Raw genomic sequence first — 15,826 nt, forward strand, 5'->3', positions numbered from 1 at the left:
CATGCATAAGCAGGTTGTATATATGGACCCTTCTTAGGTTACTGCCACCCTGCTAGGTTAATGAGTTGCAGAGCAAGCCTTGGCCTTTCCTCAATATCTTTGCACAGATAAAGACTTCTTTGACTTACATCAGTGCTTATAAGGAAATTCTCTGATTTTTCAACTGTGTATCAGCCCATGTATGGCTCCCTGGATTTTATCTAATCCAGTTTTTCAGTATTTAAGATACCAACACTAAGCTTCCATCCAAAATCCACTAAGTTACCATATTCAAAAACATATATTTTGGTGGCTCCTGAAAAAAATGGAAATAGGATATTTTTTAGAAGAAACTTCCATATTTGTTTTTTTTTCTTTCCCATTTTTATCATGAAAACTTTTCCAGGAAACAGTTTTCAGTTCTTACAATTTTGTTTTTTTGTAAGAACTGGGTAACAACCCTGCAAATCCTGTGGCTGCATAGCCACTGGTCCCAATCAGTGAAATCCACCGGATTAAAGGTTGCTCAGAAATTCATGGCCGTTCAGAGGGGAACGAGACATTGAGGAAGAAGCTAAAGGTGGTGACTTACGAAGACTGGAATTAAACCGTGGTGAACTGAAAGCCACCTTCCACTGACTGAGGAGGCTAACAGCACGTTTTTTACTGTAATCCAGGGAGGCAGAATTCAGTGAAACAAAGGAAGTCTAATACCAGTATAGAAGAAAAACAGCCCAGCTGTTACGTACATTAAGACTGTGAAGCAAACTTTCAAGCAAACTAGTTGAAGCTTCATTAGCTGACTGGATGAACTCCAGAACATATATAAAGAACATATATCTTCTCAATGAATGAACACAACTACCCAACGAAAATACATATTTTCAATGTCTAATTCTTAAGATTCTTGGAAAATGAAAAACAGATTCAAAGCTATGTGACAGTGGGACAATGCAAAGAAGTAAGCTAATATTCTTTGCTTCTCCTTCCCATTTAGGCCCCTCAGCCCAAAACAAAATCTGAGTACTACATGAAAAAAGCAAAACAAAGGCACAGAGATGAGTGTTAGAAATGATAAAACACCTGAGAAAGAAGGCCTGTGTGAACTGTGCGTGATCAATTTACAGAAGAGAAGGTTGAAGAGAAACAACTCTCCATAAACTATTTGGATAGTTTATAAATATAAATAGTTGGATAAACTATCTCCATTTATTGGTAACAATAATCATGATTATAAAGCTCAAACTGTAGCACGGGAAGAAAGGATAAAGATTAGAGAAGTTTTTATTAAAAGTAGCAAAGCAACAAAATAACTGTCTAACAGAAGTTTTGGGAACAACTTTAGCAAGACAGGAAAAGAGAGAGAAGCACAGATTTTTCTTGTATTAGAGGTGGCTCAAGAAAAATGAAACTCATCTTGGCTGCAAGCCCCCCAGGTGTCCAGTGCTGTTCGAAGACTCTACAGGTGTTATTACACACAGTCAAACAACTCTCTGAAGTTGTTTTAAAATGCTAACGTAAACTATTGCATCAGAACATAAAACTCAGCCTAACATTTCTTTTTAAGTAAGGTTGTTTTTAGGGTGTTCTGGAGATGCCTGTCATTCCTCAGTTGAATATATAAATTCACATCAGAAGTCTCCTGGACAACAGCTTTGGGCAGATTTCAGATTCCTCCTGCACCCGTCCATGTTTGAGGTGCCCCTTCTAAATGCAGAAGAATGGAGTGAAATTCTGACAGCTGAAACGATGCTAAACATTTTGTGTCATTCGTTGTCAGCTGGCGGTGTCTTAGGCCCCTTTCTGACACCACCAGAAGAACTTCAGGAGAGAAAAATGCAGCAGAAGGTGAACGGCTGAATCCCACAGCAGCACCCTCTCTCGGTTAATGGCCAACGTCAAATTTCCATGATATACCAGAAAAGCATTATTCACAGCTTCTGCGTCACATATCAAAATATAGTTTGCAGAAAGCACGAAATAAATTTCCTGGCATATTTTACCCCGGTTCAGAGAGAAAGCAGTCAAATGCCACCATTATCTTAATCTGACACAAGGTCATTACGTCAGCTACATCATGCACAATTCAAATGACAACTTCTGGCTTTCCCCTCTGCCTTTATCTTTGTCATGGCCATTATGTGTGCTCATAGTTGTGCTTTGTTCGTTATTCAGGAAAAAGGCGACTTCTGCAGAGGATGTTTTGCTACCTTTATTTTAATATTTTAAACTGGATTTCTCATTTGCTCACAGGCAAACTCTGCTGCAAGTTCTGCCTGCTCTTTCACAACAGAGCAGGACTACAGTATAGCAGAGGGGATTCTGGCAATAACTAAGGCATTTCTCACGACTAACAGTGAGCCTGATGAATAATTAACTTCTGGCTATATAGCCAGTCTCCGTTTTCTTCACAGTAGCACATATCCCTGTTTCTTTTGGTGGCCTTTGGATCCTGTTTTCAGTGTGTAAAACAAGCGGAAACTATAGCAGACTTATGAAGGAAACTAATATTAACTTGTTTTCAAGAAAAGAGAAGTAGTGTCAGTCCTATGACATAGATCCAATCAATGCTATTTATTCAGCCAAACTATTTTGCTTTTACCAAGAAGAAAGGAAAAGGCTCAGGGTTCCCTTCTGAGAGCTGCGGTCTCAGGGAAATTTGCACCCAATGCTTGTTACATCCTGGAAACACTACAAAGAAAGCTTTGAAATTCTCGTCTTTAAAGGGAAGTTTACATTACAAAAGAAACCAATACATGAAAACCTAAGATGCTGTAACCTATGGTCAACATTTTCAAACTTTGTGGCTAAGATGTGAATCAAAAATCCAAACATTGGTTTGTGAATTGCTGGTGTTTTGGGCTCGCACAGCCCAGTATTGTAAAAGGAGTCTTAAGGGGTGCTCATTATTTCAGATATGGCTCCTGCAATTCTGTAAATACATACTCCCTAAAATTGAATCATATGTATTGCCAAAGCAACCTGAACATTTCTATTAGTGATGGTATGATCATGGATTATGATAAAGTTACCATCCAAATTTTAGGCATCTGGATTTGAAAATCTGTCAGAAAAAAAGAAGAAACACAGAACTTGCAGAAAACTCTCCTCCAGAGGACTCAAGATTTGTCCAATGCTCGGCACCTTCATGAAAACTGTCTTCTATCCAAAGCTTATAAGGAAACAATTTTTTCACTTCCTATTAAATTATCTGCCTAATGAGTGTCTTCTGAAACCCCTTTTTCTGCATCTCTGACATAAAGATAAACTTAACCAAGATAACCAGAGTTGCTCTATGGCAAGTGCTGCAGAATCCCACAAAGTCATGATATGCCTGGGCACAAAGATTACAAACCAAGCACTGTACCGAGATGTATCTGTTCATTAAATTCCAGCTCATGGTTACTACAGTTGGAAAATATGATTAAACAAAACTGCAGCCCACTTTTTGTTTTTGCCCAACAGTAGGATCATCTGCTTTCTGTATAAATGGCTTCTGGTGTGCAGAAGGCAACTTGAAATCTATTTCTTTGAAAGATTCATAGGTAATAGAAAAGTACTTACTTTTGTGCAACATAAGTAGGATCAAAGAACTCGGATGTAATCTTGTGTGCGTACAGGGAACAGCTGGTCATAGAGCACAATCCTGAAAAACGTAAGACAAACCCTTCAGCAGGATCAGTAGAAGAGCTTTGGGCCTGACCCTGAAGCCACTGAAATCATGCAGTATCATGCATGGATTTCTGAGGAAAAGAATCAGCTCTGATATGACTTCAAATGTATAAACTTAAGAGAAATAAAGTCATATTTACCAGAAAGTATGAAAATCAGTCCAGCTAAACAAGCTATTCTTCCTTTAGTCCTATCGGAGCCTCCGACTTTGGTACACTTCATCCCAACCAGTCCAAAAATGGCACCGAAGAGGCCCAGGCAGACGGCAGAGATCATCAGTCCTCTGCAGGCTTGAATGTAACCTGCAATCACAAGGTGTAACGCAAAGTTAGAGCAGGGACCATGCTGGATTTTACTGCAGCTCCTTTCACTCCACCTGGCATTGGGCATTAATTATTGCAAACAGAATTAGACCTCTCATGGAGCAATGCTGCCTCAGCACCAAATGTTTTCTTCTAGGTGCCATCTGCCATTCACGGGGCATCCTCACAGGAGCCCAGCTCCTGACAAACACACTTTCATTCAGGGCCAGCTTAAAAAAACCCTGTGGCAGCGGGCACAGTATCTGCAACAGGTGGCATCTGCTTGGTCTTGCAGAGCAGCTGCACATGGTCTGGGCCAACATGGCACTGATTTTACTTGTGTCAGCCCCCAGGCTCTCACTTGGCAAGGAAGTGAAACACGGGATCAACCTTGGGAGTGTCACTGACCCTTTGAGTTCAAACTACTGCCATGCTTAAAGCTAGACAAATGAGTAAAGGCTGGCTTCAACCATAAACAGTTTTTCAGGGCTGGCTGAGGATACTCCAAAGACCCCCAGGGTAAGGCCCTGGGATAACTGATTGCTTGCTATCTTCTCCCTTCTGAGAGCTCTTTGTAATAAAAACTCTGCGGTCACCACACATCCCTGGTTTTGTGTGGAACACTGCAATCTCACAAAGCTGAATAATCACCCCAGGAAGTTTTTCTCCATAACCTGTTACATGTCATTTAAAATGAAAATGTACTTCCATTAGTGTTTTCATTCTTTTCTCTTCGATCTCCAGTGGGTGGAAACATCAAGTGCTTCATTGACCACTTCCCAGTACACATTACAGATACCAAATAAACAAACAAAATGTATAAAAGACCTTAAAAAAGGTGTTAATTAATATACTAAAACAGGAACAAGGGGACACCAAATGAAAACAGAAGGCAGCAGATAGAAAACAAAGGCGTGGTTGTTCGTACAGCACATAGTTAAGCTGGGGAACTCCTTGCCACAGGACCTCGTAGATACTACAAGCTTACACAGGTTCAAGAAGAGACTGGATAAATTAATTAAAGAGCAATTCACATCTGGCTGGGGATTCCCTGAGCTGCACATGAGTGGACCCTGGGAAAAACTATCTCAAAGCTTGGTCTGCTGCTGCACTCTTTACTGTGCATCCCGTTTGACCACTGCTGGAGACAGATGAGCTCTGGTCTGACCCAGGATGACCACCCTTATGTTTGAACAGAGTGCTTTAACATAGCATTGATTTCCAGCACACAAGCAGCAATTCTTAGCACATCACATCATGTTTTATCAGTCCTACAGAATTCAGGTGCTACACTGCGTGTCTTCGAATGCAGCCTACTGGCATTTATCTATCATCCATCTGCACTCACATAGACATCTTTCATTTCCAGCATACTAACCCATCTACTAAAGAAATACAACATTCAATGAAATAACTGTAACTGCCATAGGACTCTAATATTGGAATACAAGAAAGAGAGTCATTTGTGCCAGCTTAGATGTCTAGCATTATAATTAGATATGTTAAGTCTGAACTACTAAAGTAGACACCTGTGGTAGGTGGATGAGCTGCCCTCTGGAGGAACCTCTTTTTCTCCATTGATGATACATGAAGTATAGGCTGACAAGTTCAGACTTGGGTATCGCTACACATCTAACTTTCAGATATCTAAAATCAGGTGTAATAGCTCTTCTTGTTTATATGCAATAATATATCACCATTTGTAAATACGTATTTTGAAAGAGGGTAAAGAAGACACCTTCAGTTCTTATGGAAACCCACCTCAAATACATTTTTCCTTGCTATAGTGTTGCTTCAGCATTATTACCCTGTTTAAACTTTGAACTGGAAAACCATCCTGCTATTTGAATGCAAATCAACTTTCACCTTTGGTTTCTGGGTTTCTATTGTGCTGCGTATACGTACTAATATGTTAATGCAGAATATTTTGACAAGTATGGCCCTTACGTTCCCTTAGCAGTTGTCAGAAAACACAGGACGTAACTGCTCCTAGGATAAAAGTTTATTGTCATGTTCCTGTTCCTTAAAATCTTTTCAAATTACTTAAGAAGTAATGCATTCCAATACTGGAGCCGACGGCCCTCTCGCCTGCTTTCTTGGCAGCACGGCTTGGTTAAGAAACAGTTGCTGATTCTGGTTTTCTCCATCTCCTCTCCCTGCTGAGGGCCATCAGTCCTATGTCAGCAACCATGAGAAGTGTTCATCTGCCCAGGTTCCTCTCAAACCCCTAAACGTGCAATCAGAATCCCCTACATTGTCCCACGGCATTCTAACGGAGTCGCCTTCACCGCAAGCACTGCTCAAAGAACGGCGAAGCACCGCCGTATCCCGTAGTACAGGGGCCACCTCTGAAAACGTTGGAGGAAAATCCAACAAAAGAACTACAGATCAAAGACTTACAGAACCAAATCTAAGATTGCTGTCTGCCTAAGCTCTGCCTGGGTCCTACTTCTGCTATCCTGATTTTTGCTTGGGATCTCCAAGAACACAAAAAGCATGGGTATGCTTAAGAGTAAACTATTCTGTACAGCATGCAGTCCTATACTATAGAAAACTTCTTCATTTCTGGTATTCACTGGACCAAACGATGCTGTATAATCAATTGAGAAAACCAAGCATTTTTAAGGCGTTATTCACCGTATCCTAATATAACTGCCTACAATAGAGCAGACGAATTGTACTTAATTTTAGAGCCTAGGGCGATTCACAGCAAACAGCTCTACTGCGGTTATCCGAAATCAGGTGAGATAACTCCCCTTCTAATCAAACTGCACAGAGTAAATTTCCTTAACAGCAAAGTACAAACAAATTAGTGAGGTTCAAATTCTAATGACAGGCACACTTCTGTTTTTCAATCAGATCCTTATCCTGTATTCTTACTCTTTTTTTTAACTCGGGCAAAACTCAAGGGATGTCAGTAGGAGAAGGGCTTTAATGAGATTTCAAAGTGTGGCTCTTGGTTTATAGGATACAAGTCTGAAGAAAGCAGTCTTGCGTTGTTAATTTTAGCTATAGAAAGCATGCAAAAGTTCACTTTTACTTCCTTTTCTGGTGTGTAAATGTATCTCTTGTAGCACATTTAGGTAAAGCAGGAGGTGAAAAGTGGCAAAGAAGCTATTATTTTTGACAGGTCCAATTTATGGACACTGTTAGTAGCTAAGTGACACATTAAGGTGCTGAACCATGAACACATTTACCTAGAGGTCCTCTAAACTTTTATTTATGTCTGAACCTCCGAGGAGAAACAGTAAATATTCACCCCAACCAAAATAACTAGCATATACTAGAAACAACATGGCTGAAATTCAATTGTTACTGAAGGTCAATACATAGGCACAAAATAGGCGGAGGGTAGTGAGGCAACAAGAAATAATTAACTCACTCACCCACAAATCATTTTCAATTATAAATAGCATGACTTAGAGTGTTGCTCAGCTCTGCTGAATGAATAACCTTCCTCACTAAATATTTTACCAAATTCGGTAGGCCAAGCCAGACTCTGACTTGTTTCAGTTCACCATAGTGATTATCCAACTGGCATGTATTTTTAAAACAAAATTTAAGAAAAACTGGCAATCTACACCAGTAATGAGGAAGAACAGATGACTCTGTGAGATCTACTAGGCTGACTGAAGTATTAACAAGCATAAATGTGTGAAATCAACATTTTCACCAAATCTAGCCTCCTTTTGCTTGGACCTGGGTTAAAAGTGACTGTTGAACAGCGTTTGGCTGTACCAGTAATTTAAACCTTTTCTTTGCTTCCTAGAAAATAAGAACATTGCATTGTAAGATTTATAATGGAGAGAAGATTAAGGAGGAGTTGCCTATTTCTTCAAGCTCTTCAACAAAAGACCAAAGACTGCCCCCCTTCCAAATATTTATCACATATATTTGCATCAATGTCTGTCAGAAGCTGACCATGTACACTTGTACACATTGAGGAAAAACTTCTCTACTGTGAGGGGAACTGAACAGTGGAACAGGTTGCCCAGAGAGGTTGTGGAGTCTTCTTCCTTGGAGATACTTAGAAGCCATCTGGACAGGGTCCTGGGCAACGTGCTCTAGGTGGCCCTGCTTGAGCAGGGGGGTTGGACTAGATGATCTCCAGAGGGCCCTTCTACCTTCAACCATTCTGTGACTCTGTGATTCTCTGACTACGCAAATGAACAGCCAAAGCGACAGAAAGCCCTATGTTTTAAACAGACAAGCACGCATTACTCACAAAGTCATGTTCAGCAGCATTCCAAGAGAAAACTATCTCGTGTTTTTTTTTTTTTAACAAATGTGTTTTGTCTTGCATTCAAATTAATCTTGTTGGGTTATCACCTTTCTTGCCTCGCTTCTCTCGTGTGAGCCAAAGAGTCAGGAGGAATTCATATATCCACACTGTATGATACACAGAAAGAAATGCACACTGCTGTGGGGATTGCCGCTGTCATAATAAAAACCTCCAATGGCATCTTGGAGTCTGCATCATGTGCAGTATAAGAGGTTGCCTTACAGATACAGCGCAGATTCTTCCTAAAAGTACACACCCAGAGCATTTGCACTTTTGTATGTTTTCCTAAGCACTAATACCCTCTTTTATCTCATAGGTAAATTTTCGTTCAGCTACGTTCTTTCAAAAGGTCACTTGATCCCCTGTAGGAAATGCTGTAACTGATAGGGCCGGTTTTGGGGAGGCAGTTTCATGGCTCAGTTGCCACCTATAACCACTAGTGTGCTAAAGTAAACCTGAAATGTGCCACCGACAGCAAGGAGATTTTTGCTTGTATACAAAATGTGAGATTGAGCCTCCCGTTAGGATTGGCCACACAGACTTACGGTGCAGAAATGCACCAAAGTGGGAGGGCATCATACGCAATTTTTCCTCTGACAGCCACTAGGACGGTGTGATGGCCCAAAAGCCTGTTAGCGCCCCGATCGCAACACCCGGTCTAACTCAGAACTTATCATTTATAGCAGTTTATCTCAGAGGGATCCAGTTGCACAGCCCAAGACCACTCCCTGAGGCAACGCTCTGGAGATGCGCTTCACTCTCCTGATCGCTCCTCACCTGAACTCAAACACTTATGTGGGCACTCCAAAAGGACAGACTTCTCCTGGGGTGCCCTGGCATGGGCATGGTGATACTCTGATATTTTACCCCCTGGCTTTGACTGGTGATTCTATCATGGACTGGAGCAGTCGCTCCTGACACCATTTTCAGCAAAACTCAGAGCTTTCCAATACAACAAATAAATACCGCCTTAGAAAAGGAACTGCTTTGCTAGGGAAATGCTCACCAGCCAGGGGAGGAAGGAGTGGAGCTACCCCAGAAGAACAAAACAAGTTATAATTTATTTCCCCAGCTTGCCCTACCATTTCAAAGAATGCAGCCTGTTTTCCCTACACTTATCCCAATGGGGCTTATGGTTCCTGCTCACAAAAACTGCAGAGGGAACAGGAAGCCACATCTGTCCTCTTTCACTTCTTGTGAAGCCCCAATCTGAGGGTGTAGTGAAGAAGTTCCCGTGTTCCTCATCACAGAAAACAAAATTAAACTCAGCAAAGTAAGTCTTGTGCAAGGAGGAAGAGGAGGAAGGAGAGAGGCTACACAGGGGCCAAGGGATGATTCAGCTGCATGCTGATACCCAAATTCTCCTGAGCTACGTGTGACGCATTGCAACTCAAAGGTATGCTCCTGCACCGGGGAAGGGTTAGGGCAAAGAGGGGGGACACACACCCACTGCCGGCAGCTAACAGGTTGACAGGAGATGCCGTAGCTGCGTCGAGGGGGAACTGGGGTTAGGCTAGCTGCTGCAAGCACCTCTGCCTGAGGTAGCCGCTCCTCCGCAGCGACACTGTCCTCTATCCCACCCACCTTTTATTTGGATTGTGGTCGGGTACCAGGATCTGGCCCCACAACACTTAGAGATCCTACCAAGAAACGCCGATGCCAAACCTCCCTCCACTGCTGTTAAACAGCCCGGCCACAAGGATGGCACGAGGCACTTTCAGATGGGCCGTTCAGAGTCGTTTCTGTCAAAAACGAGTTCCTGCTCTGTGACAGGTGTTTCACTGGGCAACAGCTACTGCCGAAACTCATTTCTGGGAGAGGTGGAATGTGTCACCTGATAGAAAAGGCTTTGTAGGTTTAAGTCTGGAGGAAGGGGGCGATGGGGACTTTGCTGTTCTTTCTCCTCCTCCCTCTGGACTTTTAAACGTCCCTCATTCTGTGAGCTTGGTTTTTAGCTTTATTTTTCGTGTTCTAAAAACAGATTAATCTCGAACTGAAAGTACAGCTAAACAATAGGTCCGGTGCCTCTGGCAGGTCACGCAGCGGCAGCCGCCGGTGATCGCTCTGTACCTGCCTGCACGCAGATGATCACAGCCCCTACCGAAGCCGAGGCACGGCGTTTCGGGGCCGCTACAGCGTGTCCCAGGGCTGCTGGCGCCAGCGGAGGTCAGGCAGCTGCTTTGGAGGACCCGGCCGATGGGAAACCACGACAGGACACCAGTCTGGCACCATGGGGCTGGGTCAAAAGAGCCTTGGGGAAAGGCTCGTCCCCATCCAGTGGAAATATCCTATAACACAGCAACGTTATGGGTGGCCCACATCCCCTTGCTTTGGGATCTTTAATCTTACTCCTTGGCAGTGATTCGACTGCCAGGCTTTCTTTTGCTTGCAAACACACCTTTCGCACCCAAAGCCGCTCGCCTCAGCGCCCAGCTCCAAGGGGTGCCTGGCGAGACCACGCATGGTAGAGCTGACTTCTTTTCAGAGTACCAAAGCCACCGGCAAATTGTGTCGGTTATTTGGTTTTGCTCATAGAAATTTGCAAAAGGTGCTGTCATTTTCAAAATGTTTCCTTCTTTTCCTTACAGTCACTCCTGTGGCTATAAACCGATGCCGTCCACACTTTCACTGCTTCTACCACAGCCCTAATTGGCACGGATTTATCAACGGAGAGTTCAACGATTCCTCGCAGTGACTCAGTTTCCCACTAGGATTTCCTTGAAGAGTAAAAATGTTTTTCTCCTAGCGAGGAAAGAAACGCAGCAGCTATGCAGCCTGGGATTTCAGGCACCCTAATAAAATTCGAAGTTTTGCTTCCAAACCGCATCGCTGCAAAACCCAGCCCCGCTATGCATCACTCGCGCATACCTGCCCGTCGCAAGCTTTTACACAGCCATTTATCAGCAAGGCAATTACCTCAGAGTTAATAACCACTCAGAAAAAAAGAAAAAGAAAAGAAAAGGAACGCTAATAAAAACAGACTGAGACAGAGGCTTGTTCTCCACCACCAACCGTCGCACGGCTGGCACAGGGAAAAGTCGCGACAAGTGTGGGGGGGGAAAAATCAGCCTAAATCTTTCGCATGTCAAGGCCACATTTGAGTCTTCTGATGAAAAACAACAACAGAAAAAGGAGATAGTGGACAAGGGCAGACGGGCCCTTACGCACCGCAATGCGCCTGTTTTGGGGACTCCCCGGTCGCTCCCCCATCGCCCCGCGGGGGCCGGGGCCGAGCCGAGGCGCGGAGGTGGCGCCCCCGCCCCGACGGCGCGGCCCGCCCCAGCCCCCCGCCGCGGGGCACCCCCCACCGCGCCCCCCCGCTGCCCCGGACAGACCGACGGACGGCGGGGGGGTGTGGGGGGGGAGCTGACCGTCCAGCGCCAGCATGGAGGGGAAGTCCTTGCAGTTGGAGACGCCGGTGGAGTCGGTCACGCAGGTCTTCCAGAGGTTGGCCCAGAAGGTGGCGGTGGTGATGACCGTGCCGTCGATGGAGGACACCTTCCAGTAGTCGGTGGGCAGCGTGGAGGACTCCAGCACCCAGCCCGAGATGCTCAGCAGGAAGGCGATGATCTCCGCCGACGTGTTCGCCATGGGGCCGGCAGGCAGCGCCGCGGCGGCGGCGGCAGCAGCCCCACGAGCGGCGCGGCGCGGCCCGGTCCGGCCCGCTGCGTCCCGGCCCGGCCCGTCCGGTCCCGACCCGGCGGCGGCGGCGGCCGCCGGCCCAATCAGCGCGGGCGCTCCCGGCCCGGCCCCCCGGCCCGGCCCGGCCCGGCCCGGCCCGCCCGACGGGGCGGAACCTCGGCCGGCCCCGCAGCCCCCCGCGGCGGGGCGGGAGAGCCCCGAGCTGGGATTATCCTTGGGTAACGATGGAAAAAAGGCCAGGAAAAAAGGGGGGGGGGGGAACACAAGCCCTCCCCGCCAATACGACCTGTAATGCGGTTTCTCCTCCCTCTGACGGCAGGAGCTGCAGGGAGGGGGAGAGGGTGCCGGCAGGTGTGTTCTCCACATTTTCTCCCTGGTCGTGAATCCCGACGGGGAGTTTTAACCCTTCCGCGAGCCCTGCTCACCTGCTCCGGCAGTACGGGCATGCTTTGTGCTGGGCGCTTCGCCTGTGTCATGCTTTAGCATGTCTTGTCCTACATGTCACATCCATGCCCCCCGGTCCCAAGAGACAGCCTTGCCAGGGCGCAGTTCAAACTACCATGGTTTGGAGCAACACTTGCAAAACACAGGTCTGTCGACCGCATTGAATGGGGTAGAGGCTGAGGTTTTTGCAGATGTGGAAAGGTTTTTTAATCCTCCACACTTCAACTGATCTGTTATTAGCTGGCCTCAGACAATGCAGCTTTTAACAGTTCTGTAGCTTTCTGATGGTAGGCGATGAACCTGGGATTTCCTACTTGTCTTAACGTCTTGGCGTTTGAGCCTGCAGTTTGCAGGAGCATGGTTATGTATTATGGCTTCTCTCGTTAAGAGCTATTTGCTTTCCACTTCAGTAGCATATTTGGCACTGATGTGGAAAGTACACTGCCTGTCTTTACTTTCCTCCTACTTGCTTCAAAACTATTGTTACACTTTCTAAACTTTTTTTTGCCAGCCGGGCAATCACTGGAGGACAAGAAAGCCACATTTACATCATTCTTGTATGATGAATGCTCTGTGGTGTTACCATGTGGAAACAAACCCGGATGCAATCACCTTATCACTATGTGGCTGTTCAAAGGAAAAAGAAAACCAGCAAGGTGTACACTTGGACATGTGTCAGCTCGGGGGGGGCGTGAGCTGTCGGAGGGATAAAATGGGATCTGTGGCTGCAATTACTGCTGTAGTGTCTCCCTGCCTGTCTTTGCCCTCTCCTCTCCTCTCCTCTCCTCTCCTCTCCTCTCCTCTCCTCTCCTCTCCTCTCCTCTCCTCTCCTCTCCTCTCCTCTCCTCTCTTCCTGTTTTCCGGAGGGAAAAATCTTTCAGCAGTGGAAAGCTAGGTCAATCCAAGCAGCTCTCAGCTGGGGATTTAATCCAGCCTGGGTAGGAGACTTGAGCCCAAGTCTGGGTTATCATGTTTTCTCGGTGTGGGGAGCCCACCTCCTCTTTTGGTGGTAAAACTGCCTGGCGTTGCATAAAGCTTGTTGAATCCAGGGCCTGGGATCTGGGCAAATTTTGGCCAATGCCAATCAGCAATTTTCAGTGCGCTGCCAAACTAATGACCAGGGCACTGAGCCAGTGCAGGGACATGAAGGTCTGAGCCTGAGCCCTGGAGGAGACAAGGAAGAGGAGTTTCTGACGAGCATGGCAGCTTCCCGGGGGCGGTAGACGACGTGGGCTAGGGAACTGGCAGGATTTTAGCAGCAGAGCTGAGCTCCAGCCATGACGTGCAGCACGGGGCCACCTCTCTTGCAGCCTGCACTGGTGGCTTCTGGGGTATGGCATGTACCCCCCTGAAACCACTTGCTGCCTGTGACCAGGGAACCTGAAAGCAGGGCTGGTTTATACCTTCACTCCCTTGTAAGACCCCTTTTCACTATTTCTGAGGGATATGAAATGGGCTTGGGGCACCTGGGAGTGAAGCTTACTGGAGCTTGAGGAAAGGACTCCTCTTTTCTCCGGCGCATGCTGACATTGGTGCTTCCGAAACCCCCTGGAGACATCTGCCTTACTAGACCTGCCTTTACTGTCTTTCTCATCTAAAATCAAGGCAAGACGTTGAGCTCCTAATCTGGTTTGTGGTGGTGTAAACCCCAAAGAGCCTCACCAGGGACAGCACAGTAGTCACTCTGGGCTGAAGAGCAAGGGAAGCTGCAATAGATGCTCTTCCCCTGTGGCTTTTTTTTGGTGTTGCTTAGTATCTGCAGGGCTTCAATACTGGAAAATGTTCTTATGTGAGGTTGCATTTGTCCCCTTATTACATTTTCAGCTTCTCTCCTCTGCGGTTCTGGGAGCTCCTCAGTTCTGACCCTAACTCACATGTCCTCCCACTCCGATTTTTCCAGAACAGAATAGCTCCTTTTCTCCCTGTTGTTGCACTGAGAACATGATATGTATGTAAAGATATGCCTATAATTCCCATCAACCTGTGGCTCTTTCTCCTGCCTCCATGGTTCAGACTGTTGCTTTTCTTACTTGCCTTTCCTAGTTGTTTTCTGCAATAGGGTGAAAGGTCCAGAGTTTAGGGACAAGCTGTGAATCTGGATTTTTTTTTTTAATATTCTTGTTTCAGCATATCACTGTGTGACTAATTCCTGTTCTTTTCTGTACATAAATTGATTAGCTGACCATTGCATTAATATATTTTTGTGGTCAGTCAGTTCAATGAGTGTGCTTGGATTGCAAAGAAAGGTGCTCATACAAACATCTCCTGTGGTTCATTGTCTTTTGCAAGTCTCATTGGCTCTTGGGCATAAAAATGGCAATTTTTTAGAACCGTTATTAAGTATATTTTAAACTGCACCTACTTTAGAAATTGCAAAGGAATATTTTTAAATATTTGGGGTTTTTTACAATGTACAAACGTTTGTTGTATTGCTGTGGACAGAAGAGTCCTTCAGAAACAGTTTTGTTATGAACTCTGAAATACAGGATATTATTTTAACCTTTGCAGGATCAAAATCACAATCATTATTGCCTCATAAATTAAACACCGGATGACAGCATCATTTGTTCGTTAGCCAGGATAAGCAGACTAGGGTCGTCATGCCTTTGTCCTGGAGTAATTTTTCTTGTAATTTTACCATGCGTAGATTGGGCAACTTCAGACTCTTTCCTGGCTCTGTTGTGTTATGATTTTCAGGGTGCCTAGAGCACCTGTGCAGAAGAAAAAAGAAAACAGTATTTGTGTAAGGCTGAAGGACAACTTCCTTGTTTGCTAGGGTTTTCCTGATGATTTAAATACTGTAAAGGCAAGGCAGAAATGCAGGGAATATAGAGGGATTTTCAAGAGTGTTGTCAGCTAGGCAAGGTCAGATCTGCTGTCAGTGACAGTTTTGGGAGATACACCTCAAAATTGGCATATGTATTGGAGAATATTAACATAACTGTAAGTAGAGGAGACTTGCGCAGTAGTGTGTTGTGTGCTGTGTAGAACAAAAGTGCTTCCTAAAGAAAAGAGCAATTAGTTCCTCGCCCCCAAAGGAGAGTGGACAAAGGAATGCTGCTTGTTTTCTCTTTTCTGCGTCACCTAAAAAAAAAATCCATCAGAGGAGGAACATCAGTTAATAATCACCAGTCCGTGCTTATGTTGGGTCACTGCAGCTGTTTTTCTTAAGCTATCAATTAGATTGAGTTAGCAATTAGATTAAATTAAATTACTGCACATCTTTTGTAAACTACCTATCTGGACAAGAATAATTATAAGTTGCTTTGTACCTGTATTACGTAACAAAAAGTAAAAAATTAATATGACGTGACAACCCAGAGCATTTTAAAGGAGTGAAAAATTACATTCCATAAGTCAATAAACTTTCCTCTTTCCATTTCTGTGCAGTGTGTTTGCACATTAGAGACTTTGTTTCTTGACACTGAGATTAATGCATTATTTCTCTTTTTTTCAGGTTGGCTTAATTTTGTTGAAAAAAGTGTGTGTTGTTCCCTGAAAGTTG

General features: G+C 44.9%; 1 protein-coding gene across 2 annotated transcripts in view; it reads right to left on the reverse strand.

Annotated features, from left to right (window-relative positions):
- CLDN10 (claudin 10) overlaps positions 1 to 15,826 on the reverse strand; it is a 63,239-nt gene that overhangs the window by 6,876 nt on the left and 40,537 nt on the right. Inside the window, exons 1-3 of one of the 2 annotated variants that reach the window (XM_026119424.2) lie at positions 11,607 to 11,935; positions 3,792 to 3,953; positions 3,544 to 3,625 (exon numbers count right to left, since the gene is read on the reverse strand). In XM_026119424.2, coding sequence (XP_025975209.1) covers positions 3,544 to 3,625; positions 3,792 to 3,953; positions 11,607 to 11,826 — 464 coding nt within the window. In that variant the 5' untranslated portion in view covers positions 11,827 to 11,935. Of the gene's footprint in view, positions 1 to 3,543; positions 3,626 to 3,791; positions 3,954 to 11,606; positions 11,936 to 15,826 lie in introns of those variants that run through there. The other variant, XM_026119425.2, reaches the window with a different exon arrangement.

This window comes from Dromaius novaehollandiae, chromosome 1 (assembly GCF_036370855.1).
Source record: "Dromaius novaehollandiae isolate bDroNov1 chromosome 1, bDroNov1.hap1, whole genome shotgun sequence".
Taxonomy (NCBI): Eukaryota; Metazoa; Chordata; class Aves; order Casuariiformes; family Dromaiidae; genus Dromaius; species Dromaius novaehollandiae.